This window comes from Schistocerca cancellata, chromosome 4 (genome assembly GCF_023864275.1).
Source record: "Schistocerca cancellata isolate TAMUIC-IGC-003103 chromosome 4, iqSchCanc2.1, whole genome shotgun sequence".
NCBI classification, from domain to species: Eukaryota; Metazoa; Arthropoda; class Insecta; order Orthoptera; family Acrididae; genus Schistocerca; species Schistocerca cancellata.
The window spans coordinates 240,428,603-240,454,887 of NC_064629.1; the positions used below are offsets into that span (position 1 = coordinate 240,428,603).

At 41.4% G+C, this 26,285-nt stretch overlaps 1 protein-coding gene across 1 annotated transcript in view; it reads right to left on the reverse strand.

Moving 5' to 3' along the window:
- Window positions 1–26,285, reverse strand: part of LOC126184041 (inactive phospholipase C-like protein 2) — a 749,749-nt gene that overhangs the window by 174,195 nt on the left and 549,269 nt on the right. Inside the window, exon 10 of the mRNA XM_049926398.1 lies at window positions 4,970–5,141. Within this exon, the coding sequence (XP_049782355.1) occupies window positions 4,970–5,141 (172 nt within the window). The remainder of the gene's footprint in view (window positions 1–4,969; window positions 5,142–26,285) is intronic.

Here is a 26,285-nt window from a genome sequence, read left to right on the forward strand (position 1 = left end):
CATGGTGTTGTCTGTAAATGCACTGCTTGCATGAAGTGATTATAAATTTCACACTGCTGATTTAGCAGCTACCATTCACATATGTTGTGCATGTCTGAAATAAATATTTGAAAACAGTCTGGCTTAGCCAACATTATTATCCATCAGGATTTCGTTTAAATATTTCATCCTTAATTCAATTACTGATTAACATTTATTTCACTAATTTGTTTCATTAATATTATAAGGTTTAGAATTAGCATTACTGTGTTGAATGATTCAGCTGTAGAGTGATTGTGTATGGCCACCCTCCCTATTGAAGACAGCCAGCCATGTTGAAAGTTATAGGTTGTACATCATCTGCACTTTTTTAGCACATTCTACAGCATCACGATTATTTATCTCAAGAAGGATATACTAGATGAGAGAGTAAACAAGTCCCATGGGTGAAATCACAGCCAGACAATGTATTTGAAGAAATGAAAGAAGCTCATGATGTTAAACAAAATCCCAATGTCGCCTTCTCAAGTTCTTTCTAGCTGCTCATTCAGAAGTAAAAGGAATTTAGCTTTAGGATCTCTTTTATGCTTGCCATAAGGTTTGCTGAAATCAGGAACAAACTGTAAAAAAGCAGTCAGCATTATCACTTGATTCCCTGTGTCTCATCTAATGTTAAAAACAATTTCAATATGTTGGCTATAATTTGTATGCAGCAATGTATGACCTGAAACCCACCAAACATAAGCTGGCTACCAACTACACTCTTTGCTGTAAACGTTCCAAACATAGCCAATTGTTTTCTTAGTAACTAAGTATCAGAACAACTATGGGCAATAGCAAAAAGAAAACCAGAGAGTGAGATTACGGCATAAGAAAAAATATTTTTAAAAAAAATACTTAACAGTTTCCTTAGACTCAAATGAGAAAGCCTGCATAATGGAGAATACACGTGAATCTAAAAACCATGATTTTTAAATATTTACACAAAAATAAAAGCTTTCCTGAAAAACTAAGTAGAGAGACAGATGTAGCTCTGCTTCATTTACATAAAACAATGTTTTAGGCACTTCTGATGACTTGAAATTTGTATCAAAACTGTCACCCCAGTGTGAACCAATTGTCACTTCAACTACTTTTCTATGCACTCCAGCAATGCAGGCTGCTTCTGTGTTATATTGTGAGCTGCATCGCATATGTCATTGCCTCAGTGAGAACCACACCTAGTATTTGTATTAAGTAGATATTAGCTTTGCCAGTACATGGACAGCTGATAGTGTTCTGTGTAAAGATGCATAAGATCTTTGTTTGAAGTGTTAGACAAAGCACCAGCTGTGTAGTATAAGTGGAGGAGCAGTGAACTTTTTTCCCCAAAAACAGCTGTTTTCCTCCTAATATACGTGAATGAAGAATCAAGGGGCAATTTCCTTAATTATCAGTTTCAATAGATTAGCACTAGTGATATTTTACACATGTAAAAATGATACTTTACACAAGTAATTTGCTGTGGCAGCTTCTGGCTATTAATATATAACTTTACTTGTTCCACATACCTGGTGGGAGTCCATGATGAGACTTACATGACAATGCAAGAATGAAAAATGACAATTGGAAATTACTGTGTTTTGAGCCACTGTCTCCACACATATGGCCTACAGTATTATCAGACAGTGTGTATTTTTATTATAGAAATACTTGACATCTTGGGTGTACACTGTACAGGGATCATTCATTATTGATGACACATTGTTAAAAATAGTTTTTGGCCAAATTTTTCAAAATAAAAAGTAAAATTCTCATCTGTGTTAAACAGGATTGCATAATTAACACACTCAGTACTATGCCTGTATGCCATACAGATGCACATGTATCCACTGTGAGGACAGCACCAGCATCCCATACAGACACAAGTTTTCCATTCACTGAAATGTGTTTTCCCATGTGCTACATGACTACTGGCTGTAGGACAGCCTTTGTAGTTTATATTTTGATCGCTGGATGCAGCAGGAGTCAATTTATAACTGTGTCTTTAGTGAACGTGGTAACTGTCACAAAGAACCGAAAGGGCACACCAACAAGCTCCCAAGCTTCATGACAAGGAATCTGAAGAAACATTTTTTATTTTTATTTTAATTAAGGGTCCTATTCTAGTGCTCACTCTGGAAAATAGACTTTATGTGTATTGGCTCTCCACAAAACATCAGGCAACCACTGAAGGTGTTTCTGTATGTTCAGAAGGAGGTTTTATAACAACAATAAAGCCAAACAATGTTATAGATTACAATATGAACAACGCTGGTGTACACTACATCAACAAGCTGTACAGTTGCTGCCCTTTCACATGCAAAACAATGAAGTGGTGAAACAAAATTTGCTTTCACTTTTTCCTAATGTTACTGTTTATGATTCTATTTTGTACAAAGATGTCACCAAGCAAAAGATATCTCTAGCGAAAAGCATAAAAAAGAAGTTAGAATGGACTCGGTAGTTGAAGGAAGTGACATATCATCACTGGACGGAACACCAACCATTAACATAGATAGAACTTTTGGTCGACACTTTCCAGATAAGGTTCCATTTACTGCCAACAAAGTAAACAACATGTGCTATTGTAAAGTTTTCTCTGGCAATGGAAAGAAAGGGCCTGGCAAGTGAATAAGAAAAGAAAGCAGATAGTGGTACAAACATGGGAATGTTGGACTTTGTGTACCACAATGTTTTCAAGACTGCCATTTGGAAGTAAATTATGTACAAACTACATGTTATCATTTTTTGTTATAAAATATGAAATAAATACGCACTTACAGCACTTACAGAGAATTTAAAAACTGTAGCAACCAAAGCTAATATAGTTATACTTGACTGCTTGAAAATTCATACAGTGAACAGTTTTTAAAACACAGGTGTTAAAACTATTAAAATGAAACTGAATGAAATGTCCAATGGTCTTCTGTAGCTGGATTTGTTTAGGTCACTTATAAGCCAACAACTGGTAAGACAACTGGTAAGACAACTGGTAAGACAACTGGTAAGACAACTGGTAAGACAACTGGTAGCACAACTTTTAAGTTGCATCTTTTGGTGCAAATATAAATGCTATGTCATAGGTTGCCTGCAGAGTACCTGTTAATGTAAGCTAGGCTGAAAATTATCTGCATAAAATTTAATGCATTCTGAAAAAAAGTGATCAATCTGTGTAACTGCTAGGAAATCCAATTGAGACATTGCGAGCCACCTAGTGTAGTGTCTGAGGCAACAATTGTCACTACAGGGCCCAGTACTTCCAGAATAACATCTATGAAGGGCATTTTGCACTTGGCATGGGCCAACAAGAATATTTTTTAATTGGAAAGTGTACAGTTCGCATCTTAACACAGATATGACATTCATCATTGATGATGGCCTTTTTATCAATTGCCAATGAATTTTTATCAATTGAGGAGGGTTGAAAACTTTTGCTAGCCACGTCAATTGTCACTCTGTGGCATTTTGTAACCTATGACACAGCATTTATATTTGCATCAAAAGACGTTTTCTTTTTATTTTTGCTTGAAATATTTGTGAGCCTAGAGAGGACATTTCTCATGTTTCTGGCAATGCTGATATACCAGTACTCATCCAAACACACATATAACCAAGCATATTTCCTAATCTACAAAGTATCGAGTTTAAAATGATGTGTGTCTCTAAGATGCTTGACAATTGAGTAATTATTCTTTACATTTACCAGAAAATCACCAGTTCACCTACACAATTGAAGAGAAGAGATAGCAATGTTGAATGTGTTGATCCAAGGACTGTTCTGATGACTTATGTCTACACCAATGTCCTTTGTGGCCAGTACTACCCCACTATACAAACTGTTAATGCAAGCTAAATTGAAAACTGTCGGTATAAAATTTAATGTAATCTGAAAAAAATGTTATTAGTCTGTCTAACCGCTAGGAAATCCAATTGAGAGACTGCGAGCAACACAGTGCAATGTCTGTGGCAATGTATCACATGAGCTGGCCACCTGGGCTAATGAAATGCCTGCCATAGCCTGCTGTAAGTTACTTCAGCATTTGCCTACAGTATGCCAGCATTCTGCAATGATCTCTGTGAGCCTTGTGTGATGAATGTTGTGACTCTTCTATAATTTTTTGGTTTGGCGTTTTGACTTTGCCTACATCTGTTGCTGTCAGACTCCTGCTTTGATGTATTGTTTTAAGAAATGCCCAAGGTTTTTCCACTTGCAGTTATAAGCAGCTGATGGAAATTAGTTAAATGATTTACTTTTTCATTTTTCCTTTATTCGAATGTAATATACAGGATGTCCCAGGAGGAAACATCAGTATTCATGGCTATGACATGAATGAAAATTCAAAGCAAAACAGTCTAGTAAACATGGGCTCTAAATGATTGCATTAAGAGATATGAGCACTCTTTCATCTTCACTATCATTAAAAACATCTATACTACTGAATAAGTGCTCATAGCTTCTAAGGTATGCACTTTAGAGCGAATGTTTACTAGACTTTTTGCTTCGAATGACTGTTCCTGTCATATCTCTGAATATTGACCTTCCATCCTGGGGAACCTTGTATAAATGAGTTTTAACACAGAACAGCACATAATTGGACAATATGGATGTATGCACAAAATTAAAATTTAGAGCAAAGATTTCCATTTGCTCAGCATTATGGAGGTAAGACATGCACAATTAAAATCTGATGCTTTGAATAATTACTTGAATGAGTTAAGAGTGGTGGCATGAAGTAGTTTTTTCCACATTTGATTTAAGATTAGAATTTGCATCTCTAATAAATACAAACCAAACACATATTCAAGAACCAAAGCAGGATACATATTAAACAATACAAACACAAATGATATACAAGAGTACAGCAAAAGTCACAGTTTTACTTCAAAGTCAGCCTGCAATAAATATTTTATTAAAAGGCGATATTTAAAAAGACAAAAAAAGACATTATACAGAATATTTTCTACTCACCATAATCACTACTTTTCCTCGCAGATCTTCGAGAGTCATTTCACAAATATCTGTTTGGCTGTCTTCTGGATGCACATACAATGCATCACGTAACACATCTCTAATCGCAGATGCTAGTTTCCTCTGCTCATTTATGTCACAGTGATTTTGTAAGTGGACAAACAACGGATATCTTGAAAAGAAAATTATGTATTAAAAGGCAATAACAATAAATGCAAATTCAGAATGTTGAATTAGAGAGAGAGATATGGTGCACATAAAACTGGAAAAACGTACCATTACAGAAATGAATATAGTAAAAATGGACAGAACAAGTAATTGAAGAAAAATATGTAGAGACATTTACAAATTGCAGAAGGATATTAGTAAACACATATGAATGGAGAATGTTGGGTCCTTAGAGTGAACGTCAGTTGCTACCGTTGGAATAGGGAATTAAACAATCATAGTTGAAAGAGTTGTAACTTGCCCTATCTCTTGCTCACAAAATGGTTCGTGTGTTAGCATCTGCAATAGAATATGTAATATCTGTATTCTAGGATGATGGTAGTTATCATCACGGGGATTTCTTAGCTCTAAAATGCTAGACAACTTAGGTATGATTTAGAACTCTTGCATAATGGGAGGAGGGGGGAGGGGAGAGAGTGAAACAGACCTATACCCTTGTGATGTCACTGTAGTGTAGATAATGACACTGCCGTGAGTAATGAATGTCACAATACATTTATTGTTCTGGTTATATTTTGTTACATTTTGAACTCATATTTTTGTCCTTGTAAGTGGTGGACCTTTTTCAAGATTTGACGACCTTTATTCTATGTTTCATATTGCGTTATATTCTTATCTTCTGAAAACCAATTATAATTTATTATTTCTAAAACTAAATGATTATTGACATTTATCAAAATACAGTTATAATTTGATGTAAACTATTCTACATACATTGCATTTCTGTGAGTCAGTATCGATATGAATGTTACCAATTTTCCTGATTGTAAGACGAGATTTTTCCCCAATTCATCATTCAAAATATACAGGGTCATCTTATATTCGCAGATTAAACTATAGTTCAATTCTTTTATCTTGGCGGCTCGCACATGCCCGCCCAGACGCTGGGGGTAGCATTTATGACTCTCGGTGAGGAGAGCTCTATGTCATTGTGACGTAGCATGCATCATCATGAGTTTCACGAGTTGCCCTATCGACTGTTAGTGCGTCTTGAATCTGCATTGTTATTTGTTTATGTGCTTTCATTGTCCTATTGTCCGGTGTTGCTAGCGTGTACGTCGTTCTGAACATGGGCTCTAACGGAGATGAGAGAACTTTCTAGCAGATCCATGAAGGTAACCTGAAAGATTTCACTATCTTTCTTAGTTGATTTACAACACGAAGGCAAAATTAAATGTAACTAGATGGTTTAATGTTTCTAGCAACATTCGGAATTATCTTCAGAACCACTTCACTTTCTCAGTTTAACATTTCTGCCCACATGAATTATGTACAATTCATTGGATTTTATAAAAATACGATACACTTTAATTTCTTCCTATTTCACATTTTTATCCACATGATTTATTCAATATTAATCGGATTGAAAACATGACTAGTCACTTTTTTAACTTTCGTTATGGTTATGATTCCTTCATTCAGATATTCGTTACGTTCATGAGACACAATAACATCTCTCATTCTGTGGAAATACGGAAGCGTCCGATCCCACCCTTCGGCTTTGACCCATGACGTCACAAATATGGCGGAAACGACCATAAACGACAATTCCAATATGGCGGATATAAAATCGTTGCATACGTATCATAAAGACGAAAATACATCGAAAAACACACACACACACACACACACACACACACACACACACACACAAGTTTCACAAAAAGCCTAATGACTAACGGGACAAGCGTGGGAAATTGGGGGTTTTTGGGTGGGGAGAAACCAAATATAAACAAATTTAGCCACCCACCCCCATACAAAACCACGCAAAACAACGAAAAAATCGACAAAATACAATATTATCTGGAATCGGACACTTCCCTTGAGCTATATAGATCTACAGCAGCTCCCGATCCCATAAATTGGGATCAAACACTTCCCTTGACCTATACAGCTCAACAGCAGCTCCCGATCCCATCTCCCAATACAAAAATCAAAATGCACCGCCAAACATTACGAACAAACAATTCCCTTGACCTACACAGATCTACAGCAGCTCCCGATCCCATAAATTGGGATCGAACACTTCCCTTGACCTATATAGTTCAATAGCAGCTCCCAATCCCATAAATACACACACACACACACACACACACACACACACACACACACACACACACACACACACCAACGAAAAAATACTAAACCAAAAGAAAAACCCAACCCACCCACCCCCGACCCCAAAATAAAAAACCCACAAACAAAAAATTACAAACAAATACTATACAACAAAATAAACCACCCACCCCACCCTGAGCCATAGCCACCCACCCACCTACCCAGACCACCCTAACTAACCACTTTCGGCCTGTACATTTTACCCACAGCCCTTAAGAAAACCCGAACAATACAATAGCCCTCTGGGACACTCTTCCGCCAACAGTACTCATCTAAATGAGACTGAAGGCTGGAAGAGTGCCTCTTCCCCCTCCCAAGAACTGACTTAACCGCCCCCCATATCCCCTCTATTGTATTAGTACAAGCCCCTGTCTCATAATTCTTAAACTATGGTTCACTACTAAATGATTAAATCCCCTCTCACCCAACCCCCTATAAGAAGGAAAAGCATCAGAAACTATTGTGGACCCCGGCTCTATATATTCGTCAATTAACCTCACTAATTCAGCCTTGGACCTCCCTTCCACAACCCTAAAAACACATTCGGAAACCCCCCCACCCCCAAAGACCAGCCACAGACTTCCCCCTCCCATACTTCCTTTTCCCAAACTGTGACTCGTCCACCTCCACAACAACCCCATGCGCCACTCCCCCCCCCCCCCCCCCCCCCAACTTACCCCTGTACTTAATAAATTCCGAACACACTTCACGACAAACGGAATACCAATCTAAAACGCTCCTCTCACTCACACCAGTCTCATGCACGCAAAAACTCTGTGGGGATCTATAACAAAAATAATATGTAACAAGCACAATCTCACGCATGCCCAACCTAGACTTCTCGAGCCAGGTACAGCGCCGTATGGAACGCCATATGTCATCTTTGCGACAGCGCCACATATAACCGTCCCTGGTCCAAGAGGCCGGAACTTTAACCAATTTCATTGGTTCACGGCACACACCGCACTTCACCACCTCGGCAATTAAGCCAAAAAGCTGTAGGAACTTAATCAGCTCTATAGCTGTGTCCCCCATCATAGCCCTCAACCGAGAACTATTGATCTTGTCTTTCACATCCATTCCTGAACAAAAGACCACAACCGATTAAACTTAATGACAAAACCGCTCGACGTACAGCAATCATCACTACATTAACCTTCACACAAAACCACAAAACCGTTATCTCACTGATACAAATTCCGCTTCAAAAATACGCAAGCAGCACTCGCCACTGAGCAACAGCAAACTGAGCCCAATACACCAAACAAACGAAAACCCTGAACATACCACCAGAGGGCACAACAAACCACAACACGACGACATCCACCAACACGCCACACTCACAAACCAAACTCCGCGCTGTAATGACGTCACACACCACAACACCCTTACGTCACGGGTCAAAGCCGACGCGTGAGATCGGACGCTTCTGTCGACCCATTCTCTGGATAGCAGCTTAATAATTAATTACTTCACTTTTCTGTCCACACAATTTATGCACGATTCATCGGATTTAAAAAGAATGACAAGCTTTTTTTTATTTCGTTATGGCTCCTTCGCTGAGACATTAATTATGTTCAAGAATACACAATTACATCGCAAATTGTTGGGATTACATTTAACCATTCATTCAGCTGGGATGAGCATATCACACAACTCCTGCCACTTCGTTTGTACACATGTCTTTACATTTAGCTTTGACGTTATCGGTACAACTGCATAGATCGATATACGTACTCATTTAGTCGATTTGGGTTATTTACGTCACGATGACGTAGCGTTACGTCATTATGACGTAGGGTCCTCCTCACCTAGCGTGAGATGAATGCTAACCAGACGTGGGAGATTGCTGCGTTGCCAGTTGCAAACGACGCACGCGCCAAGAGAAGCAGCGCCATAGTATAGTATAGTATAGTTCGCAAACTTACGTTTAGGGGGGAGCGTGCAGTTTATGAAGTAAAGCCACCACGGCTGCATTAACCCTATCGCTGCTACAGAGACGTGCTCCCCGCATTCCACGCTGTGCGCGATTTTATCACTGCACTGCTCGCCTGTGCAGACACACGGTGTTCCGACTGCTTTGATACACTTATCATTCGATTTCACAAAACCTATTTGGCCCAAAAATTTGATTTTTACACATCATCTTGACTGACACCTTCCCCCCATAAATGACTTAAATTTGTTTCGATGTTCAACGCAGTTACTGTGCAGCATTAAATGTACTAAACCATTGCACGAAATTTTGAAGAGTTTGCAGAGGTAAAAGTCCACAGCGTATACTTTCCGTGTGGTCGATTTTAGTTGCCACAATGTTGAGAATGAAATGTGGGCAAGATACCTAAATTTCATATAAAATTTACTGTGTAACAATATCTCATTTAATTTAAGTACCAGATAGGTTTCGTATGTAATATTGAGAAATATTCCCTCTTTAGCGACTGTAATAAAACTTTTATTTATACCAGAGTCATTTCGCTTTTTTCTAAAACGTTTTGATCAAAAGAAAGTTGGCGAACTACACAAAACTGAATTGTGAACTTTTGTGTGTGTGTGTGTGTGTGTGTGTGTGTGTGTGTGTGTGTGGTGCTGAAGTCTGATCAACTTCGTTGATTTTTACTTCTGTAGGGAATGGAAGGGGTAAAAATTTATTGTGAACGTAATAAAACATAGAAACTAAATTATAATGTCAGTGAGGCGCATTGCGCAAACAATTTGTGTTTGTCACAACGGACAGTAAATACTTGCCAAAACATAGATCAGTCGAAGAAAACATTGAATATGATGTTACAAAGAAGTGTCCCAGGCAATCAAGTAGCTCGGCAACGTACGAGCTGAAATTCTGCACTAAATAATACTTTTAATACTGTCGCAAAAGAATATATCTCAATATGAATAGTAAAACAGCGACTGCGGAAGATAAGATATACAAACAAAAGAGATAACATGAATATTATATGTGTGCCTTTTCATTGTTTTTAATTGCTGTGAAAAGAAATATTGGAGGACAAAATTAGAAAAACTGAAAACTTATGATTATACTGAGGAGACAAAGCACTAGAAATGTCAAAAAATTACATCCAAACGAATAAAATTCATGAAGTAAGAAACTTCAATATTTTTTTAAATAAAGAAAATATTACTCAACAATTAAGGTTTGCACTCAAGACCTTTCCCATAGTATCCATTCACCTTAACCATTACGCTAACGCAGCTGGTCATTACACAGTTCACCTGGCACCTGGATGACAGTAACATATCACGCAAACTACCGACAAACACTTTTGGTATGACTATAAATTTCTCACGTTTCGTCGAAGTACAATAGGAAATAAACAATTACTGCTGTTCTTTATTGCGAAAAAGTGGTTCGTGAGAATGATACAAACACCTTTCCTTGCTATCGCCTGAATTAGGAGGCTTATTGCTTGTTTGGTTAAATTAATTAATAGAATATGAAGCAATTGGTATAAAGAATGTTTTTCCAAACTTTCTATAAAAGAAAGTCTGCTATCAAGACATTGCTTTTGTTCAGTTACTTTATTTATGACTGAACGTTTCTAAAACTGAAGACACTCGTCCATGCTCTGCACTGCAGTCGAGCTCTGGCAACATCGTTCTCTGTTCATTGGCTGACTGTTTTGTGTTGTCAGATGCGCAGAACGAACCTAAACTCGGCTGCCGTCGTAAATGACACACACTATAGTACTGTTGCTGAGGTTAACATTTTTACATTGTTTAATGAAGTATACAGATGGTGTCTTGCATTTACAGATGAAGCTTTGGCTATTAAGGTCACGTGCAGATTTATTTTGAAGAATTCGGGAGGGCGGGGATGAACAAATGGTATTCATCTTCAAAGGGGCACAATACTTCCTGACTCGCCGAAACGCTCGACACAGTTTCATACTTGCTCGAAAAATCCCGTGACATCTGCCTTGCGCGGCGGTAGTGCAAGGTATAGCCTACGCGAGAAACTATGAACTACGATAGTCTACTGCTCTGCTTAAAATTTATCAGTTTTGTGAAGCACGAGAGGAAATAACATCAAATTCTATCATCTTACAAACTCTTGTTGTACTGGAACATGTTTGAAACAGAAGTTCTCATACATGTACGGATACCGTGTACAAATATTTTGCTGCTTTTTAAGTAAGGGTAACTTCAAAAGCGGAAAAGATGTTCTTCAAACAACACTACTTGATTCTGAACTCAGACAAATATTTTATTTGATTATGAGAGACTGTAGTGTTTTACTGAGAGGGTTGCAAATAAATTCGGTCACTGTTCACTTATTAGAAGACTGGATAAAAACGTCACCAGCTTTATATCAGCTGATCCTGACATTCAGATGAAACAAGAAGGAAAATTTATCGACAACGATATGTCTAACGAACGAAATAAATCGTACTAAGCTGACGGTACTTGTCGCGAGAATAAATACAGTGGCAAGAACTGTCGTGGATATGGAACCAACAGACGTCAGTAGATGGCGGGACGAGCGCAAGCTCGAGAATTGGTCTGAATCGTGATTGCGATCTGTTTATGTATTTGTTGCTGTTGTTAATATGACCCTGGAAGTTATTGCAGTCTGTGCTTCACAGTTGCTCAAGCATGGCACTACGAAAGGGTTGGAGGGGGAACAGTGATACCAGACTGACTGAGAACTACACTCCTGGAAATGGAAAAAAGAACACATTGACACCGGTGTGTCAGACCCACCATACTTGCTCCGGACACTGCGAGAGGGCTGTACAAGCAATGATCACACGCACGGCACAGCGGACACACCAGGAACCGCGGTGTTGGCCGTCGAATGGCGCTAGCTGCGCAGCATTTGTGCACCGCCGCCGTCAGTGTCAGCCAGTTTGCCGTGGCATACGGAGCTCCATCGCAGTCTTTAACACTGGTAGCATGCCGCGACAGCGTGGACGTGAACCGTATGTGCAGTTGACGGACTTTGAGCGAGGGCGTATAGTGGGCATGCGGGAGGCCGGGTGGACGTACCGCCGAATTGCTCAACACGTGGGGCGTGAGGTCTCCACAGTACATCGATGTTGTCGCCAGTGGTCGGCGGAAGGTGCACGTGCCCGTCGACCTGGGACCGCACCGCAGCGACGCACGGATGCACGCCAAGACCGTAGGATCCTACGCAGTGCCGTAGGGGACCGCACCGCCACTTCCCAGCAAATTAGGGACACTGTTGCTCCTGGGGTATCGGCGAGGACCATTCGCAACCGTCTCCATGAAGCTGGGCTACGGTCCCGCACACCGTTAGGCCGTTTTCCGCTCACGCCCCAACATCGTGCAGCCCGCCTCCAGTGGTGTCGCGACAGGCGTGAATGGAGGGACGAATGGAGACGTGTCGTCTTCAGCGATGAGAGTCGCTTCTGCCTTGGTGCCAATGATGGTCGTATGCGTGTTTGGCGCCGTGCAGGTGAGCGCCACAATCAGGACTGCATACGACCGAGGCACACAGGGCCAACACCCGGCATCATGGTGTGGGGAGCGATCTCCTACACTGGCCGTACACCACTGGTGATCGTCGAGGGGACACTGAATAGTGCACGGTACATCCAAACCGTCATCGAACCCATCGTTCTACCATTCCTAGACCGGCAAGGGAACTTGCTGTTCCAACAGGACAATGCACGTCCGCATGTATCCCGTGCCACCCAACGTGCTCTAGAAGGTGTAAGTCAACTACCCTGGCCAGCAAGATCTCCGGATCCGTCCCCCATTGAGCATGTTTGGGACTGGATGAAGCGTCGTCTCACGCGGTCTGCACGTCCAGCACGAACGCTGGTCCAACTGAGGCGCCAGGTGGAAATGGCATGGCAAGCCGTTCCACAGGACTACATCCAGCATCTCTACGATCGTCTCCAAGGGAGAATAGCAGCCTGAATTGCTGCGAAAGGTGGATATACACTGTACTAGTGCCGACATTGTGCATGCTCTGTTGCCTGTGTCTATGTGCCTGTGGTTCTGTCAGTGTGATCATGTGATGTATCTGACCCCAGGAATGTGTCAATAAAGTTTCCCCTTCCTGGGACAATGAATTCACGGTGTTCTTATTTCAGTTTCCAGTAGTGTAGATGAGGTGGGGTGGAGTAGTGACGGGCAGTAAATTAAGTAGTGTTGCCAACGATGAGAGTGTATAAACAATATTTTGGCTTTCGAGGAACTGTTGCCACGTTTAAACTGCATTATGACTGAATCCGTTTGCATCCGGGACTGAATTGACTTTAAAATTGGACAAATACTCAACACGAGTATTCATATCTACAGGAGACGGTGAAAGTCTCGATGTGTGAAAGTGGTGGGGGAGGGAGCAGTGGCGTACTTCAGTGTTTCGTGCTACAACATTGTCGGCGCTGCGCATGACTTAGTCGAGTACGAGATGGGGTGTAAAAATATCAGCTGCTGGTTTTACGGAGCCAGTGAGAGAGCGACGGGAAGACGACATGCTTAAAAGCGAGAGACACTTTAACATTCTCATGTCAGTATAGAAGCGAAATTTGACATGTATTTCGATAAACACAGCTGTATTCTCAGGTCCCACGGTAACCTCAACCTCAGAAATCGCAACATATTCAGAAGAAACGGCCAAATATTTGTGACAACGAAGATTTAAAATTCATGGCTGTGCTATGAGGATGATGGTGATAAAACATAGTGACACCACAGATGGCACGTTTAGTAAGCGAAAAAAGTAGTAAAAAAGTTTTGCAAATTCATGTAAATAATTGTTTTGCTTATTTTATCTCAGTTATCAAAACGCAGACAATAAATTTCAGAACTTTAGAATAGGTAAAATGTTAACTTTTTAAGCAGGTACTTTACGTCAGCAAAACAGTTGGTAAATTTGATTAGTCACAATACGTTAAAAATAATGTTTTGCAACAAGTCTCTTAAAAAATAGGGGTCATCTTATAATGAGGGTCGTCTTATACTTGGGTAAATGCGATAATCAATGATTGAAAGAGTTGTAATATGTTTTTACTACATGCCTGCTACATGATGTACGAGGGCGGTTCAGAAAGTAACCTCCGATCGGTCACAGTGCGGGTTGTGGGGAGAGTAGCGACGCCATCTGTGCGTTCACGCACTCAACAGGTCAGTCGGCATCAAGCCGTGGTCGAGTGAACGTCGTACCTGCGCTAGTTTAGTTTTTGTGGCAGTTTGAAATGTGTGCTGCAATAGAAAACCCCGCCAAATGTGAAGTGCGTGCTGTCATAAGGTTTTTTACAGCCAAAGGATATTCTGCAGCAGCTATTCATCGTGAGCTTCGTGCCGTGTACGGACCAAGAGTTATGAGTGAAGGAGTTGTCCGTGAATGGGTACGTTTATTTAAAAGTGGACGAGAAAACGTTCATGATGAAGAGAGGAGTGGTAGACCATCATTGGTGACTGACGAACTCGTTCAGACAGTTGATGCAAAAGTTCGTGAAAATCGACGTTTCTCAATGTCGGAGTTGTCTACTGGTTTTCCACAGATTTCTAAGACTCTCTTGTACGAGATAGTGACAGCAAGATTGGGTTACCGTAAGTTCTGTGCACGATGGGTGCCCAAAATTCTTACCGACCACCACAAAACTCAAAGAATGGCCTCTGCATTAGACTTTCTGTCACGTTATGAGGACGAAGGAGAACCATTGTTAAACAGAATCGTGACCGGTGACGAAACCTGGATTAAGTACGTGAACCCTGAGACAAAAGAACAATCAAAGATGTGGGCACATTCAAATTCGCCTACCAAACCAAGAAAAGCCTCGCAAGATTTTTCTGCCAGAAAACTGATGGCAACGGTGTTTTGGGATGCCAAAGGGGTGTTGTTGGTTGAATTCATGGAACGTGGTACGACCATTAATCAAGACGTGTACTGTGAAACAATAAAAAAGTTACGACGGGCTATACAGAACAAACGCCGTGGTATGCTGACTTCCGGTATCGTTTTTTTGCACGATAACGCCCGTCCTCACTCTGCTCGCAGAACAACGGCCCTTCTTGAGTCCTTCAAGTGGGACGTTATCAACCATCCACCTTACAGCCCAGACCTGGCGCCAAGTGATTATCACCTCTTCATGCATTTGAAGAAATGGCTCGGGTCACAGAGGTTTGATGACGACGAAGAGCTCAAAGATGCGGTCACAGGCTGGCTCCAGGCACAAGAGGGTGATTTTTATGCAGAAGGAATTTCAAAGCTTGTGAAGAGATACGATAAGTGCCTCAATCGCTATGGAGACTATGTAGAAAAATAGTGCAAAGATGTAGTTGTAAGATGTATATATTAAAATATTTTTATTTAACTTGGTGTATTTTTTTAAATCAACCGGAGGTTACTTTCTGAACGGCCCTCGTATTTCTTTCGTAAGAGTGTGTTTGGTCTTGTGTGGACGGACGTGAGGAGATGCGAGTTTACAAACCTCCATTGACTTACATAAAAATGCATTCATGAAACTATGTTGTAGAAGAATAAGTATTGTCAGAAAAACGTGCTTTGTCTCGTGTGAGAAATATAAGGAATGTTTGATCTAAAACCTCATTCAGTACTACTATTTCAAAAAATGCGGTGGAGTTAATTATAGTCTCATCATTTGAAGAATGCGCTACAACAGATTGCGAGCCTGAGAGATTAAGCAGTTCTTCCAAAACACGTAAAATCGAGGCCTCTACCAGCGAGATAATACCCTGTTTTAATTCAAGGATACGGAGCAGCAGCAGCAACTACGACGCCAACAACAAGGGACTGAAGATGAGTATCATTTAACTACTGACTTTTAAAGTGAAAAATGTTGATGCAACTGATCTGCTACCTGTGTCCTGAATTTATCTAAACCAATTCTATGTCTAGTGTACTTCGACAGAATTGTTAATGAACCTTCAGTTTCGAAGGTTACTCAACAATAATTTTAATTAGACAGTGGGACAGGGTAGTTTAGAAGAGAGAATGAGAAACTACCTCAAAAGTTGGGATGAGTCATTCCATTCCTCTAAAACACAAGACACAACATAACTATTTGTAGATGGCCAATCATTGAAGTTTTGAAATATCATCTTACTTTAGTTGTATGTATTGTATTACAATACTTTTCTTCTGTGTGTTGTCCATCACAGAGAAAAATCTGAAGGAATAGCGCTTACTAATAAACAACATAACAAGGAAAGTTGCAGATAAGTAACGTGGCTCCCAAGATGACATTTTGACTTTTTCTGTATGTAATGTGTAAACATTGTATTAACGCTCGAAAAATATGGAAGTATCTATGTGTAAAGGTGGTAATGGGATATGTGAGTGACTTTAAGACCTCTTAAGTAATAGAACCCAGCACGTTGTCCTGGACACCAAGTGTTCATCAGAGACGAAGATATCAAGAGTTCTCCAGGGAAGTGTGGTAAGACTGTTCTTGTTCTCGACACTCATAAATATTATGTCAGACATGGTGAGCCCCAATCTGCATTCGTCTGCTGATGATGTTATGGTGTACGTACGGCTCATAGTTAAAAGCTCTGAGGTGGAGTCGCCCCAAAATATATATCACTATAAATTTCTCAATAACCTATTGCAGAATTTAAATTATCAGAACGCTTTTCCCATATTTCCCATACGGATTTAAATAATGCCGGTCAACGTTTTTGGAACTGATGGTAGGTGATAGCACGTGATGTTTTTCCAACAGGTAGTAGCTAGTCTTAAGGCTGCGCCTTGACATCCCGCTTAGCCCTATGTAGCGGAGGTTTGTGGGTGTGGTTTCCGCCGAGTACAGCTCTAATGGGCGTCCCGGAGGATCTGGTGTTTCAGCCTAAGGGTGTCCTACCAACTTGCACACAATTTTCACGTTCCACTGGTTACATCAAAAGGGAATGAACAGAGTTGCTGAAACTTTGCTATCGAATCCCTGTCTCTGTATATCTCTATTATGTTTTGATACGTCTTTACTCGCCCTTTAGTATTGCTGTTTTTATAGTCCTTTCGACGGTTTTTCTTTTTTTTTTTTTTTTGCCATTGACTATTCTGTCTAATATTGGAATAAGTTCGCAAATTTCTCGCCAGAGTGCACTGGCAGCGGTAACATATAAAGCTCTATACAGAGCTTTAGTAACGTATCACCACCTAGCAAGAGTTTCACAAATGATAAGAGGAAAAAGCGCGCGAAGTATGTCCTCTTACTTTAGTTTCCTTGCTCGCTGACTACAGATAACGCGGGTTATTAGCAAATTTCTCTTTGTGAGTGCATTATGCATGAGTTTCGTGGGTTTTACTTTCTTGCGAATAATAGCAGCATAACACGAGTCAGAAAACAACACAATATGAATCCAGAGTGCAATTTATCAGGTAAAATTTAGGAAAGTGCGGTAAGGACGAAAGTGAAGGAACTTGGTGCGCCCAGACTGGATGTAAACATGAATCAAGAGCGCCCAGACTGGATGTAAACATGAATCAAGAACAAAACAGCGTAAATCCAGGGAGGAGTAAACAAGCAATTTTAACAGAGCATTGTACAATGCAGCAGATTGGCTGTGTGTGTGTGTGTTGTACCACTTAAAATGCATATTTTTGTAATACACAAGTGTAAATACACTACGTCATCTAAAGTATCTGAACACCCCCAAAAGCATACGTTTTTCATATTAGGTGCATTTTGCTGCCACCTTCTGCCAGGTACTCCATACTAGCAACCTCAGTAGTCATTAGACATCGTGAGAGAACAGAACGGGGCGCTCCGCGGAACTCACGACTTCGAACGTGGTTAGGTGATTGGGTGTCATTTGTGTGAAACGTCTGTACGCGAGATTTACACACTCCTAAACATCCCTAGGCCTACTGTTTCTGATGTGATAGTGAATCGGAAACGTGAAGGGACATGTACAGCACAAAAGCGTACAGGCCTACCTCGTCTGTCGACTGACAGAGACCACTGACAGCTGAAGATGGCCGTAATGTGTAATAGGCAGACATCTATCCAGACCATCACACAGGAATTCCAAACTACATCAGGATCCACTGCAAGTAATATGAAAGTTAGGCGGGAGGTGAGAAAACTTAGATTTAATGGTACAGCGGCTGCTCATAAGCCACACATCACGCCGGTAAATGCCGAACGACGCCTCGCTTGGTGTAAGGAGCGTAAAAATTGGACGATTGAACAATGGACAAACGTTGTGTGGAGTGACGAACCACGGTACACAATGTGGCGATCCGATGAAGGTGTGGGTATAGCGAATGCCCGGTGAGCGTCACCTGCCAGCGTGTGTAGTGCCAACAGTAAAATTCGGAGGCTGTGGTTTTATGGTGTGGTCGTGTTTAGAGATGGGTCGAACTCGTTCAATCCCGTGAACTGCTTCATTCATTTCACTCTTTGCCGTGAAGCGTTCAAATGAAGTAGTTCATTCATGAAGTACGGAAGCCTGGCGAAGTTGCCCAGTTCGCCGCTCAGCCGCGGCTATACTCGCTTCGCCTCGCTCGTACAATAAAGCTTCGTAATACTTCATAATTTTACCAACAGATGGCCGAACTATGCAGTAACGTGCACGCAACGTTTTACGCTCTTACAACGTCTGAGCTAACTTAAATAGAGTATGGTCGAAGGGGACAAAGGAAAGATAAACAGAGAAGCCTGTCACATATAAAGAAGGTATTACATTTAATCTTGCTCGACATTTTCTCATGAAGCGCCCAAAAAAGTCTTTATCTGCCAAGTGAAACATTATTTGTTGTATTCATGGACTGAAAACAAGGGCTACCAACGAAATGCAGTCCAATTTTATGTTCCTTTTAAAATTTAATCCAAAATAGAACGTGTATGTTTACCACTGTCACAAAGTCTATATATCTACTTTAAGTAATAATTCAGAAGTTTTCCTGTAGATTTATTTTTGTTGACAATAATAACCCTTCAGATTCAAAACGTGAACTGTCACCTGTAGTCATTGGTACGATTTCAGTGTTATTAACATGTTGGCTGTGCGTGCTCACACAGCCAGCCTCATCGTTTGTATCTGTTATATTCATTTGTCCGCAAGCGCTGCCAACGGTAGGCTACCGGTAGACGCGAAGTATAACTGAACTGCACAAATAGTCACGGGTAAAGATGTCAGCACTGCAGGAAGCAGCTGACGCTGCCTTCCCCTCGCCCCTCACCACCAAAATACCACGCAGACCTATCGTTTCCCACAAACGCCGCACGATTTGTCGACAGGCAGTAGAGGGGGAACTGAAGTGGAGGGAGAATAAGTGACGTAGCGCCGATGTAATGGGATGAGGGAGAGGGGAAGAGAGTGAGTGAACTAGAAAAAAGTGTGGAGTGTGTTATCTGTGAAGAGTTTGAAGTACCAGTTCATTGAAATTGAGTGGTTAGTTCACACTTCACTGGAGTGAAGCGTTCATTTAAACGACTCATTCACGAGCTCCCCATCACTAGTCGTGTTATTCATGAAGGGGGCTTTCACCCCGCCGGCCGATGTAGTCGAGCGGTTCTAGGCGCTTCAGTCCGGAACCAAGCGGCTGCTATGGTCGCAGGTTCGAATTCCGCCTCGGGCGTGGATGTGTGTGATGTCCTTAGGTTAGTTAGGTTTAAGTAGCTCTAAGTCTAGGGGTCAGATGGTAAGTCCCATAGTGCTTCGAGCTATATGATTTGAGCTTGCACCCCTTGTTTTTCGTGCCACTGTCACAGCACAGGCCTTCATTGATGTTTTAAGCACCTTCTTGTTCCCCATTGTTGAAGAGCAATTCGGGGATGGCGACTGCATCTTTCAACACGATCGAGCACCGGTTCATAATGCCTGTGGCGGAGTGGTTCAAATGGTTCAAATGGCTCTGAGTACTATGGGACTTAAAATCTGAGGTCATCAGTCGCCTAGAACTTAGAACTACTTAAACCTAACTAACCTAAGGACATCACACACATCCATGTCCGAGGCAGGATTCGAACCTTCGACCGTAGCAGTCGTGCGGTTCCGGACTGAAGCGCCTATAACCGCTCGGCCACCGCGGCCGGCGCGGAGTGGTTACACGACAATAACATCCCTGTAGTGGACTAGCCTGCACACAGTCCTGACCTGAATCCTATGGATCACCTTTGGGATGTTTTGGAACGCCGACTTTGTGTCGGGCCTCACCGACCGATATCGATACCTCTCGTCAGTGCAGCATTCCGTGAAGAATAGACTGCCATTCCCCAAGAAACCTTCCAGCACTTGACTGAACTAATGCCTGTGGGAGTGCATGAAGGCTAAGGGTGGGCCAACACCCTATTGAATTCCAGCATTACCGATGGAGGGCGACACGAACTTTTAAGTCATTTTCAGCCAGGTGTCCGGATACTTTTGATCATATAGTGTACGACAAATGCGGTCTGTACATTTCCATGGCGGTTGCTCAGTTTTCTCATGTCAATCAGTCACAGCACAAGATCCGTGACGTCATGGAAACATCACCATTTCGCGCGAACTCTTCAACACCGCGGTTTGAGTGTACAAAACATTTAACGTCTGAGGTTTAGAAATGAAAATACCATAAAATATAGCATGCAAGTAAGCTAACAGACAGCACATTACAGATTTCCTCTAAACGCGTCTTTTAGTACGATCTGGTGTGCTAAATTGTCAGGAAATGTGACGTTGCGGGATGAAAAAGCTATCTATAGATTTTGTCTTGGAGTTAGCTGTTGATGTTATTTAGTAGTTGATTACGAAAAAGGAGGAAGATACGGTATTTGAAGTTTGGCTGGAGTGTAATATTGCCCCCTCCCCCTCCCCTTTCTAAAATCTTGGTTATGGTGACAGACTGATCTGTAGCAAAACCTGAGGTCTAGGTTAGTTCAGATTGGTAAATGGGTCAGCGTACCCCAGTATGGAAGTCACGAGCCGCACCTGCGTAGTGTATGCGGAAGTTCTGTAATGTAGTGACTGTAGAAGGATACAGAATGACTTGGACAGTATTTCTATTTGGTGTGATGAATGGCAGCTTGCCTCAATGTGGAAAATTTAAGTTAATGCGGATGAGTAGGAAAAGAATCCTGCAATTTTCAAATTCTGCATTAGTGTTTTTCTGTTTGGCATTGACACACAGATTAAATATCCAAGCATAACGTAGCAAATCAACATGAAATGAGGCCAGCATGTAATGTCAGTTGCTAAAGAGGTGAATGGCCAGCTTTGGTTTGGTAGGAGAATTCTAGAAAAGTGTAGCTCATCTATAAGGGAACCCATTCTTGAATACTGCTCGTGTGGTTGGGATTCCTACCAGTTCAGATTAAAGGAAGACGTTGAAGCAATTCAGAGCCTTGCTGCTAGATTTTTTATTGGTAGGTTCAAGCAACATGCAAGCATTACAAAAGTGCTCCGTGAATTGAAATGGGAATTCCTGGAAGGAAGAAGACGTTCTCACAAAACACAATTGAGGAAGTTTAGACAAATGACATTAGGACAGACAGTCCAGTGCTTTTGCTGCCATCAATGTCCATGTTGCATAATAACTGCGAAGACAAGACGAGAGAATTTGGGGCTGACGTAAAAAGACATATATACAATCGTTTTTCCCTTGCTCCATTTGCAACTGGCACAGGAAACGGAAAGGTTAGCAGTGGTAAAAAGTTCACTCTGCCAAGTATCATGTAGATGCAGTAAGGACTGAGGATGAGACTGGTATTGGTAGAGGTGTCAGACAGGTGTATTTTTGCTGGCAACACTTTAGAGAAAAAACGTGTGCTGAGAAAATACCAGGTAAGGCACTAGGAAAAGCAAGAAATTGCTACAAACATATGTTAAAGATATTGGTCTAATTTTGCAGATCCATTCCTTTTACCTTCTTATGTACTTTTTTCCAGTCTCTTGGAATTTTTTTTGCTGGTTGAGAGATTCCCCATAAGTGCAAGCTAAGTACGGGACCAATGCCGAAAAGTACCGTACTCTCTATAAAAAATTAACTGGGTTTCTATTTGAACCTGGTGTCTTATTTGCTTTCAACTCTTATATTTGCTACTCAGTGTCAGGAATGACTATTTCTGTGTCCTGAAAATGAGAATCTGGGTTACAGTCAAATGATGGTACGTCTGTACGATCCTCCAGCGTCAATGATTCTTTGAAGGCAGAATTTAAAACTCCAAAATGGTTCAAATGGCTCTGAGCACTATGGGACTTAACATCCATGGTCATCAGTCCCCTAGAACTTAGAACGACTTAAACCTAACTAACCTAAGGACATCACCCAACACCCAGTCATCACGAGGCAGAGAAAATCCCTGACCCCGTCGGGAATCGAACACGGGAACCCGGGCGCGGGAAGCGAGAACGCTACCGCACGACCACGAGCTGCGGACTTTAAAACTCCATTTTTCCTTTTGCTGTCTTCTGTTACCAAACTGGTTGCTGAGTGTCTGAATAGAACGTTTCTCCTCGCTTACAAGCAATCTCTTGAATGCGAGGTTGCAAGATCAATTTCAAATGAGGCTCATTTGAAGGAGACTAGTTAATTATGACAGGAAAAATATTAGCTGCTTAGCTGCTAATGACTCACCGTGTTCATTAGGAAAGCGACAGAAAATGAGCGCCCGGGAGGTACAGAGATCAATCTTCTTTGGGATGTTTGTATTGCACTTCAGAAAATGGACGCCGTCGACATTCAAGAAACGTTCAAAACAAACTAAAAACTTGCATCACGAACACCGAATGGAAAGTGGCGTGCCACAGTGATTATAAAAGTTCTCGCCATCAACATCGAAGGCGAACTCCTTGAGAGTTACGAACCGTGCAGGAATTTCAGCAAGGCATCCGCTCTTAAAGATTGCAAGTAGCAGTCGATTGGTGTAACGGGGTGATGAGAACTGATGGAATGTGACGACATGCAACTGAATGCGAAACAGTCTGCCGTGGAGCTTATCGTGAAACTGGCAATCCTTTAATGTGTAGCTGCAGATAGTACAGGAGTATGTTTTACAGACACGGATAAAACAAAAATCCAGAGGCTGAATTTTTCCAATGGTTCCTGGTGGTATGAACTGCAATGTCACATACTTTTCAGGAGGGATAGTTTGCTCTAAAGGAGTAGGATTTTTATACACGGACCTAGAATAAAGCAAAAGCAAGTAATTTTGACCAACTACTGGCCAAAGAACTGCTCATACCATAGCTGTCGCTCTCTTACGCCCATTTCCACACGCTTGCTTGCTGTAAGGTAAATATTCCTTATTGTCCTTGCAAGATCACGCACACGAGAAAGAATCATAGAGGTAGAGCACCTCCACCATCTCGCAGCACAATAAATAAATTTCTAGCCAATTTACCATCGAGATTAACAGTCAGCATAACTGTATATGAATACGTTAAGGCATTTGTGATAGTTGATCTTGATACAACTTTCTCAGTACCTCTAAATTCCAGGGTTCCTTTCATACGTAATTACTCTTCAAATCCCAATTGATCGGAGTTGAAAAGAAATTCCTTACTGAACGTTGGCATAAGTTTGTCTATCACATCTACAAATTTTCTGGTCGACTCCTCAGTTTTCTGTGCATCATCATGTTGACGCTTTGTTTGAAATTTTGTTACGTCTTCTAAGTGTGAAAAACTGTTTGAAGTTATGCAGTCATATACCACTTTCCTCGAAATCACTATAATCTACGTCGCGTGCAGTTTGGTGTGCATAACATAGTAGGTCATTGTCACCCACATCCTATAAATTGAATCAAGCATCCCTGAAATGCACAAACACCAGTTTGTGTAACAAGTGCGCCTTGCCCTACCTTGAAAATTGTTACTTTTTCTTATGCACTACACGGTCACATTGCTGCGGACTTATTCGAAATCTGTCCATAATTGCTTTTTTACTATGCTGCAGACGATCTTCCATGTATGAAATTATATTTAATTCTAGCTCATTGGACAACGATTGTTCTTTACTTCTTTTCACTGGACACGGGATTTTTGGCTCCTTGTCAGACATGGATTATGAACTACATGGCTAGACACTTATCACTTTCACTTGTAGCGCGTAGTGTCATCATTGCATATCTCACGTGCATAGTCCACACAGTCGAGCGTATACGACTCCACGCATTCCACAGACTCATCTTGCAGAAACACTAATATTTCATCTGCCACTTCTTTCTCACTCTGTAAAATTCCTTGGGTTCCTTAAACAAAGCAAACATTGCATTATATCTACAACAACAGCTCCCAAAGTTGATTGATGAATCAACTTTGGGAGCTGCTGTTGTACATATAATGAAATGTTTGCTTTGTTTATCGTTGCCATTGCTCAGCTTTGTGTCAACACCACTAACACTGTACCACTGTTGTGAGTTATTCGTTCACTAAGCAGTTCAACTACGCTCCATAGCCGCATGCTGTGTTCACCATTGGATGCCTCCAATCCCGGCCTCTATTGTCATTAGCAGTCAGTATTGTGGTTGCATGGTAGACAATATGTGGGGATTTGAATGCATCACTGGCCTTTTGCGACCTCGCACTCAAGAGGTTCCTTTTTAGTGGGTCACAGATTTCTCGGATTCACGGCAAGGCCTTTCTCTAACATGTAAGAGTGGAATTTGTTTCACACATCGATTATTTTATAGCTGCACAAATTTCTACCAACTTTTGCCTGTCAACATTTCTGCGCTATTTTTCGAAGCAAGAATGCAACAATCCTTCTCAGAATTTCCAAATTTTGTTATTAAACTACGGTGGGTCTTTCTCGTCCTTAATCCATTGACTCAGCACATACACTGATGGGAAAAAATCACAACATCAAAAAATAATTAACGTAGCGTAATGAAGTTCCACAAATACATTTGTCTGGGTAATATATTTAAGTGACTAACGTTACAAGATCACAGGTTAATGTACATGCGAGATAAGCAACTGTGGTGCATTAATAACCTGTATAACTGCCAGAACATTGAATCCGCATTGTGTTGTACAGGTGACAGATGTCAGTTTGTGGGATGGAGTTCCATACCTGTTGCACTTGGCCAGCCAAGGAAACATGTTGACACTCCATAGAACCCATTGGGTTACAACAGTAGTACGCTGGCGAACGTTATCTGTTGGAAAACACCCCCTGGAATGCTGTTCATGAATGGCAGCGCAGCAAGTCGAATCACCAGATTATGAACAAATTTGCAGTCGGGGTGCTTGGGATAACCTTGAGAGTGCTGCTGATGTCATATGAAATCGCACCCCAGATCATAACTAGTTATAGGTCCAGTGTGTCCAACCAACGCACAGTCATCACTGGCACAGAGACTGAACCAGCTCTCATCAGAGACCACAGCAGACTTTCACACTGTCCTCCAATGAGCTCTCGCCTGACACCAATGAAGTCACAAATGGCGGTGGTTTGGGGTCAGTGGAATGCTCGCTACAGGGCGTCTGACTTGGAGCTGTTCTTGAAGTAATCAATTCGTACCACTTTGTTGTGTGACTGAGATGTAAACTGCTGCTCAAATTGCTGCTGCAGGTGCAGTGCGATGCGCCAGAGCTACGCGCCGAACGTGATGGTCTCCCCTCTCAGTAGTGCCACATGGCTATTTGGAGCCCTGTCTTCTTGCGGCTGTACTTTCCCAAGACCACCGCTGTCAGAAATTATGTACAGTGGCTACATTCCTGCCAAGTCCTTCTGCAGCATCACAGAAGGAACATCGAGCTTCTCTTAGCTTTATTACATTGCCCCATTCAACCTTATTAAGGTGTTTATAATGGCGTTTATGTCGCCTGAAAGGCATTCTTGACTAACATCATTTCACAACGCCCAGTCTCAAATACACTCCTGGAAATTGAAATAAGAACACCGTGAATTCATTGTCCCAGGATGGGGAAACTTTATTGACACATTCCTGGGGTCAGATACATCACATGATCACACTGACAGAACCACAGGCACATAGACACAGGCAACAGAGCATGCACAATGTCGGCACTAGTACAGTGTATATCCACCTTTCGCAGCAATGCAGGCTGCTATTCTCCCATG